General features: G+C 37.8%; 2 protein-coding genes across 3 annotated transcripts in view; one reads left to right on the top strand and one right to left on the bottom strand.

The window, feature by feature from the left end:
* The window catches only part of MED12L (mediator complex subunit 12L), a 317,830-nt gene that overhangs the window by 34,088 nt on the left and 270,086 nt on the right, over positions 1 to 13,656 (bottom strand). For both annotated transcript variants that reach the window (XM_044251605.1, XM_044251606.1), the window contains 7 exons: positions 12,208 to 12,297; positions 11,028 to 11,137; positions 10,701 to 10,836; positions 9,732 to 9,893; positions 7,363 to 7,725; positions 5,344 to 5,500; positions 1,665 to 1,876 (listed from right to left, as the gene is read on the bottom strand). In XM_044251605.1, coding sequence (XP_044107540.1) covers positions 1,665 to 1,876; positions 5,344 to 5,500; positions 7,363 to 7,725; positions 9,732 to 9,893; positions 10,701 to 10,836; positions 11,028 to 11,137; positions 12,208 to 12,297 — 1,230 coding nt within the window. The remainder of the gene's footprint in view (positions 1 to 1,664; positions 1,877 to 5,343; positions 5,501 to 7,362; positions 7,726 to 9,731; positions 9,894 to 10,700; positions 10,837 to 11,027; positions 11,138 to 12,207; positions 12,298 to 13,656) is intronic.
* P2RY12 (purinergic receptor P2Y12) overlaps positions 10,183 to 13,656 on the top strand; it is a 42,158-nt gene continuing 38,684 nt past the window's right edge. Inside the window, exon 1 of the mRNA XM_044251618.1 lies at positions 10,183 to 10,247. The gene's annotated coding sequence lies outside the window, so the exon portion shown is untranslated. The remainder of the gene's footprint in view (positions 10,248 to 13,656) is intronic.

The following is a 13,656-nucleotide window of genomic DNA, read 5'->3' as shown; positions in this document are numbered from 1 at the left end:
ATATGTAGGCTTTTCTATTCAATTCCTTTAAAAAAAAAATGTGCTTTAGAGGAAATTGCTTGTTATGACTTGTATCAGAAGGGAAGCTTTTGAGGAAAAGCATGTTTACCTATAAATGGCCCAGCGAGTTTTCCCCCATGCTAGGAATCACTTAGAGCAATTCAAAACTGAGCTTTGGAGTAAAAGTCTGAAAGTGGGCTATTGATAAGACAAATTACACCTTGTGATAAAAAGGTAGATATGGTTTTTATTTAGGTCTAAATTACCTTAAAAAAGGAGGTGAATTCACTCTGGTGGGATGGTTACTCAACTTACAGCAAGTTTATTTAAATCTTGACAAGATTTGAAACAATGGTAATAACTATTTTTGCTCATCCTGAAGAACAGCTAAAATCCCACTGAAGCTTTTAAATGGCTTCAGAAGTGCCACTTATTTAAGCAAGATAAGTATTTCTTAGTATTTTAATCAAATCCTCATCACTTCTGTGTAAGAAGCAACTTGGGCTCATCTTACCTGACATCCAGGGAGTTTGAGCAATGGCTAGAGGTCAGGGAGAGACAAGCATGCAGTTGACCTATTTCCTCTCTCCTGTCCTTCTTGTAATACATGTAAAAACAAGAACCATTTTCAAGACCATGTAACTCACCATCCCACCTCCAGCCTTTCAAATCACTAAGTGGACTGAATGCAAAAGTGCCATTAATTACACAACGGAGATAGGCCTAGAAAGTTTAGCAAGACATAAAGGATATTCTTTTTTCTAAAGCATTAGGATTTCTTGATAATTTCAAAGTTTTATCATTTTTCTTAGAGCAGGATACACCTGTGGATTGTCTACTTCCTTTGAGGTTCAAAAAAGTACCTAAATCCCAGGATTATTGTGGGATCTTAGATAACTAATACATTAAAAGCACATAGAAATGTTTTGGCAAATAGTAAGTGCTCTATAAGTGTTAGCTGCTATTATTAATATCCTCATCAAAATAGTGCATTTTTTGGAAAAATTGGTTAAGTCAAAAAAAGTATATAGAAATGGGGGGTTCCCCAATCTCACCTCCTCTTTTTATATCGTTTTGTTGAACAATCGCTATTATCTCAAAAGTTAAAGAAAACTGAATTAAAGGACACAAAAAAAATGATATAAATCAAAAATGAAATTGAAAGTATCTATATACTATTATTTGTAATATATTCGTTCCTATAGAAATACATACTGAAAATGGACTGTAGGCAGGGCACCATAGGGAGAAACCTAAGAAACATCAGGACTTTAGATATAACTTCAGAGTGTTCAATCTAATAATAATAAACAAAAGTGAGAGCTAAAAGGAGTACAGAATATGGTGATAATTATACGGAATGAGTGATCAGTTAGGGTCCCTATAGGGATGAAAGACCTTCTGCTTCTCAGTGACTGGAGAGTCATCAGCTCTTCTAGCTTTAAGGTGTACTTCCAAAGAACCTAAGATACTTAAAGTTCCTAATGGATCGGTGATAAAAGTAAAATACACCAGAGGTATAAACCTATAGGAGAGCTATACCTGCGCTCACGCCCGATCTCAGGGATACACCAGCAGGAAGAATACGCCCCCTACCTCACACTCATCCCTAGCTAGAGGAGCCAACAAAAGGCAGAGGTCTCCTCTGCTGGATCCAGACAAACCTGTTGGAAAGGTCGAGCCTGGGCTTGCCTGAGGAGCCGCTGCTGCTGCTGCTGCTGCAGAAGCTTCATCTGTATCAACTGCTGCTGCGAGGTGATGGCGTGCAGCGGGGGCGGCTGCATCATGGCGCCCGAGCGCCGCTGCAGCATGTTGGACAGAGCTTGCTTGGTATTGGTGGGGACGAAGGAGCCCGTGGGGTCCAGTCTGGAGCCACCTACAAAAGCAACCAGACAGAAGGGCTCTCTAACGCGTGCTAATGCAACAGGTCTTCTCTATTTTATCAGAACGCAGAAACCTTACCTTCTAAGCCTCACTTTACAAGCAAATGGAAAATAAGCCCCACCTCACACCATACAAATACTAAAGATATGCTGAGTACTGCATCATTCCCAAAGAATGGGGGCAGTGATGCAGGAGTGAATTATAGTATTTCAATTATTTCACGGAAGCCCCACTTTGGCTGGTAAACTGAAGTGCCTGAAACAGACTCGTGGGTTTTAAATTATGCAAGGCCCTGAGGAATACATTACCTGCATAGAGCGTACTGTCTTCGTGGTATATTTGCCAAGTGTCCTAAGCCAGGCATAGAAACCCTTTTGTCATTTTAAACAAATTTGAAGCTCATGGTATTTAAGTTTACCATGACAAAATAAAAAATGCCTCTTTCCTCATAGAGGGCATGAAAATACTTTCAAAACTTGAAAGGCTTAGAAACTTCAAATACCATGACTCGAAAGACAAAACATGTTTTTGAAGGCTTGAAATAAAACAGGAGATGCTGATTATAGGGATGCCTGAGAAATCAAAGGAAATCCTTAACATATTAGCATACATAATTTGTTAAATGCCTTTAAGAGTTTGGGAGGAAAGATTTTCAATATTTGTTGGCTTCAAATGAGGTGTCAATCAGTGATTTACCAGATAGTTTATATTCTTTCATATATGTGTAAGAAATCCTCTACATAAGTCATCTCACGAAAGATGTTTTCTCTTTTTTTTTTTAAAGAAAGTCATATGGTGGGAACAAACATTTTAAAGCTGAAAACCCACATTCTTTTAAAGACTCAGAACCACAACCAGCAATGTGATTTATGAAATCATTCATCTGAAGAACACTGGGAAAAAAGAGGAAAGTCAATTTAAGAACATATAACAAGGTAACTTTTGTTGAAACAAGAACTGGAACTATACTAATCCATAAAAATTTAATGGACTATTTTATAGGTAAAGGGGATTCTTTCTAAGGATTAGGCCATAGTCTACGTTCTTTTAATTTTCCTTTTTTATAATCTTGTAGCTTTGAGCTAACTAAAGAAACAGGGTTAAGTATCCCTGAAGCATTCTGTATATTCCTACCTACTTACTTTCCTCACCTTCTCTCACTAAATGCTGAATTCTGAATACGGTATTTAATATTCTCAAACATTTCCTTATAACTTTACCACAATGGTGCATATACATGAGAAAGAAAGAGAAACTGTGTTTGGTGGGGGGAGTATATACACACATGTGTATTGAGGGGGCATATGGCTCTGCATTTTAACTATACATGAATGAAAGCAGAGTGTACACTCTTCAACTTCATAGGATTCATCATTTTACAAAAATCAATTCACACATATAAAACCCCTATAAATGCTTGTATTATTTAACATTTTTTCTTACGTCATCGTACTTAAAACTTACCTAATACCTAAACTTCCTTAACTTATAAATACCTTTTATAGTATTTTAGGGAAAGAAAACATAGGTCTTTATAAAATACTTAGCCTTTAATTCATACTGAATTGGTGTTTAAAAATGCTACAGAATTCACAAGAACTTTGGAACTGAAAAGAGCAAGTCAAATGAGAAAATGATTGTGTATTATTTTCCACATTTATCATTGTCCAGTTCACTCTTTTATAGTCTGCATTCACTCATTCAGCAACCTGCTTTTAAGAGCTTACTAAAAGCCAGATGTTGCTCTATAGTGAAGATACTATAGTGAACAAAACAGAAAATATACCTGCCCCAACAGAGTATTGTGGGAAAGCTGGATAATAAATCAGTTAAGTAAGTTAAATACATAGCGCAAGTGCTGATCTATGGAGAAGTAGAAAGGAGAGGGGAAAAGGGTGCAGGGAAGGGGTGTGGCTTACCATTTATAAAAGAGGGTGGTCAATGGAAGCCCACTGAGAAAATGGTATCTGACCAAGCCCTAAGGAGGGAGGCAATGAGCCATGGAAAATATCTAAGTGTGAGCACTCCAGGCAAGGGGGGTGGCGGGCAGCAGATGCAAATGCCCTGAGGTAGGAATATGTTAAGATCATTTGCTGAATTAGGGGTAGGCCATCATCTGTGTGCTACATTTTTAAAATTACCATACAAGACCAGTGCTCTAACCCCTGAGCTATGGAGCCTAAAATTTACTTTAAATTATACACATACACAGTATATGTGTGTGCATGTATAATATAACCCTTATTTCATCATTCAAAGACGAATGAACACTTTTGTTCATTTTGTGTACTGCAGTACACAAAATGTGTACTGCAATACCCTATCACCCAAAACAGAGTCTGGAACATTATGAAGTTCAAAGCATTTTGTTGAATAAATAACTGAATCACCTATTCTATGAGGACATATATTAAAGTATCTCTTGTACAGAAAACCAAGCTGAGGCACAGAGAGATTAAGACCTGGTCAAGATTACACAGCAGGGAGTGGTTGAGCCAGTCCTGAACCTAGAACTATAACTTCCAGACCTCTCAACCTCTAGTAGATGACAAAATATGGATTCTCCCCTGCTGTAAGCCAAGAATCTAACAAGGTCTTCCCTAGGCCTCAAGATGTCATACTCAAATTACAATAAAAATCACAACATACAGACTAAGATCTCAAAATATACCATTTGTTGAACAAGCAAACTGTCATTTAGAAAAAAGAAATTAAATTCATTTCTAAGTAAGAGATTTTTTATTTAGGAAATGTTCATTTCAGATATAAAGTCTACTTGGGCTTGAAAGGAAGCAATACTAAAATCAGGGACATTTACTATAGATTCAGTAGTTTTCCTTCTTTGATATCTCAATCTATGCTGAATCAAATTTCTGAGATACTTCACAGTATAAACAATTTACAATTTAAAACACAAGAAAATGAAGATACTGTGCAATACTGTCTAATTTTTAAAAACACCAATAAGAATTATATCTGATAAAAACACAAATTTCATAACATACAACTTTTGTCAACTTTATATCTGACAGTCCAAATTTTCATCAGTGGCTAATTTCCTTCTAACATCAAATGAAATCTCCCAACTCAGAACATAACCTAGCAACTAAAACCGTACTGTAACATTTGAGAAACACTCCCAAGTTGGCCACATACTAAATTACTCTATATGCCAGGTATTAATTGATTCTTATAATTAGAATATGATCATCTATGTGACAATCAAAAACAGATTAAAAGACCTATTAAAAAACCCTAATTTTAGAAGAAGAAAAAAAATTCAAGTGGAAAGGATTACAGGAATGTCAACTGAGAACTCAGCTCCTGCAATCCCCACGTTTTGTGATGATTTCAGGTTAAAAGTAAAGAAAACGCCAACCTGTGATGATTTCAGGTTAAAATTAAAGAAAACGCCAAGCTCATATCAGAGTGACCCGACCTCACTCTCTCTTCACATACCTGGAGTAAGAGATTGATTCTGAAGGAAAAAACCCGGCTGCTGGGGCTGACCCATGAGGTTGTAGCCCCACAAGGTGGACTGTGGATGGTGCAACATCTGGGAGGAAATGGGTGAGTAGTTAGGAGGCACTCGGTATATGTTGCTCTGTGGATACTCCTTCAACATAAAGTTAAAAAAAAAAAGTTATTTAATTTCACAAACTATATAGATAATGAATGCAAGTTCATCGTATCACATTACTTGAGCCAGTGCCTGTTCCAGTGGATAGGGCTGTTTTTATAGAGGGGGAGTTGGAAGGCAAGAGTGTCAGCGTGTTCTCTGCCTAACACTCATTTGAGTAAAAACTTTTGACTCCGGAAGCACTTGACTTATGAAGTGGAGGGAAAATATAAAAGGATCACTTCAGAAGTTTGTTTATAAAATACTAAAAGCACATCAACACTGACCACTGCCTACAACTGAAACCACATCTTCAGATGCTGAGTCTCTGGAGATCATTTCATCTTGGGTCACCTTAGGAAGCCTTGCTGGTATGTTGGGTCTAGATGAGAATGAAGCCAGAAAGACCCACAATACTTCAGGACCAATCCCTGGCCTAGACAATTATTTTATTGCCAGTTTTCAAGGCAGCAACTTAAAGACACAGACTCTCCACTATCTGCCTGTACCCCGCTCTCTCCACCCAGATTTTGTCTTCCTTCTAAGAGATGCAAAGTCTTTAAGGTTCACATCCAGGTGTCTCAAATTCCCTGCCACCCCTAAGCCCCCTTCTCTTAGTCTAGCCCTAAAGGATAAAGGAAAAACAAATCCTTGGATCTCTGAAATATAACCCGCTGGGTAGGGGCAGTTCCAGAAGTAGTATAGGAGGAAGGGACATTACCAAGGAACACTCAGGAAATAAGAGAAGTTTTAGGACTTTTGTATCTGAAAAAAACAGAAATCTATCCATGTGGACTGATGAGCTAGGAGAGTCCAGATTTTAGGAAGTGGCAGTCTGGATCTTTTTGAGCACCTCTTCAAGACAAAGAAATATTGGCAGGAAGACTACATGAAAAGAGGGCACTGCCATTCAAGTAGCATCTAAAAGTGATGGTGGTCTTTTCTAGAAAAATATTAATCACCAAGATATCAGCTAGGAAAATATAAGTTTTGGTTCTGACTTAGGTAAATTAGAATAATTAGACATGACATCTGAATATGACATCATGAAATATTCAGAACAAATCTGAATATTTCTTCCATTTTACAAGAATATCCTTGAATTTTATACAAAATCTCAAGTATTTTTCCAGGTGAATTTAAATTTAAAGACATTTTTATACATTAATTCTATAAATGCTATAAAATTATTTCCAAATTACCATCTCATACACTTCTGTTGTTTTTAAGAACATGTGGTTATAGGTAGGTAAGGTTAATAGGGAAAAAAAGAAATGGAACTTTTAAAAATTGTGTTTATCCTTTATAAAATCTAAAAGTATGTTAAAGAATACACACACACACACACACACACAGGATAATAAGATGGAATGCTAAAATACAAAATCTCAGAAACATCCTACTGTATTTATTAGATGACATGTTAGCTAGGGAAACGCAAATAGTTTTTCACATTAATTTACTACAGGTGTCAGCTGCTCAAAATATGATAAATATTTTAAACATGAGATAATACAAATATGTAAGAAGATGAGATTTTTAGGGATCTAAGAAATTGAAGTTTCAAATGTGAGGAATTATGAGGCACTGAAATACTAATTAAAGATTATTCACAAGAGAAGCCTAAAATAAAAGTAATGAACAGTAGAGGAGGAAAAATCAGAAGCTATAATCCTGTTGTCTGTGACAAGTCACTGTTCATTTGCCATTCTTTTAATTAAGACAGAGCTTTGTTAGGATTACAACTATTACGATAAGGCTTCTAATGCTTTTCCTGTTGCTAGGGACAGACTCTGGGCATGATTAAATCTCCCACTAGGTGTTAGTGAGCCAAAGGCCTCCTGACTTCCCTTACTCACATCAACTCTTGAGCTTGATTTCGTCTTGCGCTTCCTTCCCTTTGTCTTCTTCTCCTCGTCTGTTGTGGTTTTTCCCTGATCTGACAGCTCAGCTGATTTCCTCTCCGGCTCCTGAGAGACAGGAGATGTGGGCTCTTCCTCTTCCTCCTCGGGAGGCAGGGGCAGTGGCTCGAGGTAGTAACTTCGGGGCTTGGGCATGGGGTGTGTGTGATACAGCAGCAGGTGATGCTGTTCCTCGTACTTGATCACCTTTCGGTCCACTCGGACAGTCCCGAACCAAGCCCAGGACAGAGGCGCTGGGTTCTTCTGACCCTCAAACAAATCCCAGGGGGACACCTTCTGCTTTGTAGAGACCTGGAGACCCTGTGGTTGAGATAATGCTCTGTGAGCTCACGTTCAGATCTTTTCCTAACTCAGAGGCAAGCTTGCTTAGGACATGGATGCAAAGAACATTCTGGCTGGTGAGGAGGTTTAGAGCGCCCTAGCATAGAGCAGACAGGTAAATGCACCGGCTCAGGGTTACCCAGCTAGATCATTGGAGAGCCACGGCAAGAATTCCATCCCTGAAGTTCAAGTCTGCATTTCTTTAGGCCACATGATATTCTGTTCAGGCTGCAACACCAGGTGGTCCAATATACTTTACTATAAATAGGTATTTTTCATTTAGGGTTTTTATTGCTTTGTTTTGCTTTTAGGAAAAAAATACTTTTTTGGAAAGTACTGCAATATTGACCTTTATTAAATTATCATAAATTATAACCCCTTGGATCCTAGTTTTTTGTTGTTGTTGTTGTTGTTTTTGAGATAAAACAAAACTTCAGAGTCAAGTTACAATCAACCTCTAATTGGGCTCAAATTAGCGTCAGTCCAAACATGTTTGGCCTTGATTCAGTATAGGAATCTTTCACATACTTAATAAGCCAGTTTCTGGAATAGTTAAGGAATACTACTACAGAAGTAACTCATACCAACAGGTACAAATAAAGTCCTTTAATTCAAGCTTCTCTCCACCAAGTTTAGAAGAGGAAATGCTACTCTGTTTCTGAAAACAAAGGTTTCTTATTTTTAACATTAACTCGTGATGTCTCTTGGTACTTTCCCGGGCATACCAACTTGAAGAAAATATTTTTCCTCAGAATGACCCCCAAAACAACTACCCAGGCATTCCATAAGATATGAATGCTCTGTTCTTATCAACACAAGTCTTCCATGGATGGATTAATCCAAAATCAAGGTTCATTTACCATGATAAATTGACTTGTTTCCTAATACTGTCTTGAGCTTGGACTTCTTTCCTGAGTGCAAAGACCACATACCCAAATGGTTTTTAGATGCCTCACCACTAGAAAGCCGAATGAATCTACAAACTCAACCTGCCCATAACACTAGCTTTTTCTGTCTCCACACTGGTAAGAGTACTTGGGTTACTCTGAATTAACACAGCACTGCATTTCTCCCAAGAGCAGCATTCTTTTTTTACCTTTGCAAAAACTCTTCCATGGGCCTGAATTATACTCTTCCTTACTTCCCAGCTAACTCTTAATCCTTCAAAATAATTCAAGTGTCAGTTTTGTGGGGGACCCTATTCTGACTACTCCTTATCTGAGGGTGGGTGACAGCAATTTCTCAGGGCCCCCTAACACTCTGTACCATGACACAAATCTCACCACACTGTGATTGTCTACTTCTGCTTAAAGGTAAGAGCTCTGTCTTTCATCTCTGGTTGCTCCATGTTCACTCTAAGAACAACCACTCTTCTCATATTTAAGGGAAACTTGTTTAATATCCTATATAAAACAGGTGTTTAATGAAATATTGTTTAACTGAGGAGAAAATTAAGTACCATCACCCTAAAAATATTTTTTACTCAAAATACCTTACTACATGAAGAATTTATCAATCTAAACTTTCTCATCTAAACGTATTATTGTCAACTCTGAAGTAAAATCAGACCTGGTCTTTGCCTTCTTTTATTTTTACAATACATTAAAAAAAATTATTTATTTGAGAGACAGAGCACTCTGCTGAGCAGAGAGTTAGGGACTGGGCTCTATCCCAGGACCCCCAGGACCCTCAGGACCCCGGGATGACAACTGACGTGAAGGCAGATGCTTAACCAACTGGGCCAGCCAGGTGCCCCTTAACAATACACATTTTTACTTACTTTTCCTTCAGCAGGTTTCACAAATTCACTTAAGTTCATGTACAGTACTAAATGAATATCTATACAATAATGCCAATGACCAAAGCATTTAAATGACAAGGCTATGCTTAAAAAAAATAAATCAAGAAACTGTAAAATTGAGGCATTTCCTATACCCTATAGGAAGACAAGAAAATATATACAAGAAACAAACATTTACTCTTGCCTGTTTTTTATCTATAGAGTCGAATCCAGCAATTTTGTTTCCCTTGGTATCAATCAAGGAACCCATAGGTTCACAAGTGATGACATCACATGTCTGTTTTGGCAAAGGTAGCAACTGTCGAACTTTGTCAATACTTTCTGATCTCTTGTCTCCTAGCTCTTTCTAAAAACAAACAAACAAACAAACAAACAAAACAAAAGGAGATAGAGAAGTGGGACAGAAATTACAACGAAGGCAAAAGTTAGTGAGAAGGAAGTTTCTCTATGAAACATTTCCTTTTTTATAGCCAGAATGTTCCTTAACCTCGAACATGGTCTATGATGCTGCTTTCAATTAGAGTAGTGAGTATGTTTCATTTCTTCTATTTAAGTAGAAAATAGAACACATACAGTGGGACCCTGGTTACACAACAAGTATCGCAGTGCTGAAATGACAAAAATCCCGTGTAGTAGTTGCCAGCAGAAGGCAGAAGCTGCAGCACAGAACACGTTCTCAAATCCAGGGTCAGACCTCAAGGTAATCATTGGTTATTTTATTGCTATGGTCGTCAGACATATTGATCTTTTTTCTTTTCTGCACCATTTGTTTACAGTTTACTTCAAAGATTGAATTACTGGTTTTTCAAATGAATTGGGTTTAGAAATATCAATGTAAATGGTTACTTTTCAATTATACGGGCCAGTCCAAGCATGGATTTATCCTAAATCCAATGTGGGCATCTTTGTTATACATTTGATAACAGATCTCTAGAATTCCTTGAAAGTTAAATATTTTGTGAATATCATTTTTTAAAGAAGTATCTTCAAGCTATATGCTTATAACTTTTGAGTACTAGTAAGGTGAGGTAAGGCAAATAGCAAAATAACCATATAACATCTAACTTAACACAGTTAATTAAGGTAAAATGCAGTAAAAAAACAATGCATAAACTACTTGAGATCATAATATATAAGCAGGTCACAAACTTACTTTCAGTTTCTTTACTAAATTCATATATGCACGTTTGTTCTCTTCAGATCCTCCTGGGGATGCATTTGATAGGTCTGAGGCTAAAGTTCCATTGATTAAAACACCCAGCATGTCAAGAACTGTTGTGAATAATTCACTAAGAGGGGGGAAAAAATAATTTATTTTCACCTTAGAGAAAAACCAAGATACCCTTAACTAAAAATCATTTTTATTTAAGGCACTGAAATTTTGATGGTAACTAAGAGAGTAAGAGGTGATTTGTAGTCGGCCCATCAAAGCTTCTACTAGGCATGTATGCGGCGTGCTAAATGTGAAGTAAGAACATACTTGTTAGTGTGCATGTCAACAGTTCCAGAAGTAATGATCTGGAGGAGGAGGAGGGCCCAATCTGTCGTCCATTGGGTGCTCCTCTGCACAGTGTCAAACATTCCGCCCACCTGCCATGAGAAAAAATAAAATAAAAATCTATTACAATGAAAATACCATCTCCATCACTTTATGTAGCCAATTTTGATTTGTTAAAAAACAAACAGACAGACAGAAAACAATAACAAGACTCTAATTTATGGGTTATCATACCTTCTCTCTTACCTAGCTACCTATTTGTCACTGTTTTTTGGTTCCTTCAGCACAGGTATTTGGTCCTTCAAAAAAAGGGGGTGGGGTAGGAGGAGAAGAGGGACCTGAGTGTGGGCACAACATCAATATGAATTAAATAATAGGAAAATTAACTTTCTTTTGTTCCTAATCTTTCATAACACCCAGTTTTACCATATAACTCTAGTCCAATCTGAAGAGATCAAAACCAGGTGAGTTGATTTTCTATGACTTTGTGTTATTCAATTACTATTCTAAGCCTGTTATCATACTAACACTTGGAAATATCCAGTAACACAGACAACTGAGGAGCAGGAGGCCTGGACCCAGGTCTACTCACTCATGTATGGGAATTAAGTTAACGACAACTGCCAAATAACAGGCAAGTCCTCCTCCTCAGGAGTAGACTTCACTGAGACTTGTTCAATGGGAAAAGAAAAATTCAAAGAAATGTGCAATGCGTGAGAAATTTTCAATGTTTGTATAGCCTCCCTGTCGAATTTGTTTTAATGAACAATCTGATGGAGAGTCTGACAGATTTCGACTCAGGGCACATTTTTATATATAGGTTTTTAAATGAGTATAATAAAAGCTAATTCATCTCAAAATAGTAACCTTCTCAGACCTACTCTTAGCACAAACTGAAAAGAACGAGAGGTTCCCTTGGGTGGGAGGTACAGAAAGCAAACCGATGCCCCCAATTCCTACGCCCTCTAGAAGTCAGACTAGACACGAAAGTCAGCATCAAGGAGGACAGACACGTGAGAGACAGGGGAGTTGTCAAAGCAAACAGTGGAAGGCCTCACACCTTGTAACGAAGGGGATGACGAGAGAAGAAGTGGAGACCTAGAGGTTATTTTCACGTTTAGGTTAAGTGTAATGGAGGGAAAGCACTAGGAATGCCCCTTACCAAATTTAGGCGAAGTTGCAATGCTTCATGCATCATCTGCCGTGCTTTTATGTCGTCCTGGTATCGTTCTTCTCTCCAATTACTCAAAATCTAAACCAGCAAATAAATGGGAGAACCCAAAACTTATTTTCCCTATTAAAATAGATTGTTTTTCTTATATTTAAAGTTATACTGAGCTTCCTACTGACAGTCAAAAATAACTTCTTCCTTTAACGAATAACAAAGCAAAATTTTAGCTTTCTTCCTTCCTTCCACGCAGACAGAAATCTGGCTATTTCTGGCTCGTTGCCTTTCTAGGTGGAAGAAGAAAATTCTCATCTATTTACAATCCTGTTAAGTAAGTCTTAAAGAAAATGCTTTAAAGGAAGATGAAGTTAAGATTAACAAACAAAAAAGATTATTTTTTCAATATGTTATTTCATTGGTCTTACTAAGATAAATACCGACCAAACAGAATTACATCTTGTATCAGTTCTGTGTTACATTTCTAGGGACCTCCTATGAACCCTAGCAAATGTATTATTTTGATGTTTTATTGAAGGGGGGGCTTGCTGTCTTCCATGTCTGTCTTCATTGATAAAAAAGTGCGTACTATTTTGAAAAATATGACAACTTTGACATCAGTCAAGTGGTGTATTGTTCTACAAAGTGAGTGCTTTCACTAATTCAGACTAATGTTAGAAAAGGGAAGGTCTGCATAGGAAAAGCAAACCACAAGTGGGCAACACCCTAGAATCAGATGACGAGGGCAAATTCCCTCCCCTTCTGCCATGCTCTGAAATATGGTAACAATTGAGAATCATCTTATTAGTTAAAATGAGTCACATGTGGAAGTAACCCTGCCCAGCAGATGAGCTGTAAGTATATATGGCATGATAGGAGGAGAGCATTTCTCCAATCTCATCAAAATAGAGTCCTCTCCCAAGTCGGAAATGAGGGTCTAAGACAGTAAACACAAACCTATATCACAGCTTTCATTCTATCAACAGGAAAAATAAAAGTAACAAGTTGCATGAACCAGAGCAAGGGAATACCTAATGACCATGGTCCAATTTTTGGAAAGTAATCAAGGAGGGCTTCCATGAGGAGGTGACACCTGAGACCACAGTTGATGAAATGAGGAAGCAATCCTCCTATTATCTAGGAAGAAAGCCTTCCATGTGAAAGGAAAAAGAGATAAAAAGGCGCTGCAACGAGAATCTGCTTGCCAAGTTCAAAGGATAGCGGGGAGCCTGGTGGCTCAGTCAGTTAAGTGTCTAGCTCTTGATCTCAGCTGAGGTCATGATCTCAGGGTCGTGGGGTAGAGGCCCACCTTCGGCTCCATGCTCGATGAGGAGTCCGCTTCTCTCCCTCTTTCTGTCCCTCTGCCCTTCCCCCCAACCATGCCTGCTTATTCTCTAAAATAAATTAATTTTTAAAACATAGCAATGGGGTCAGTGTGAAAAGTGG

Source organism: Neovison vison, chromosome 6 (assembly GCF_020171115.1).
Source record: "Neovison vison isolate M4711 chromosome 6, ASM_NN_V1, whole genome shotgun sequence".
In the NCBI taxonomy this organism is placed as follows: Eukaryota; Metazoa; Chordata; class Mammalia; order Carnivora; family Mustelidae; genus Neogale; species Neogale vison.
This window is presented reverse-complemented; position numbering and strand designations above follow the sequence as displayed.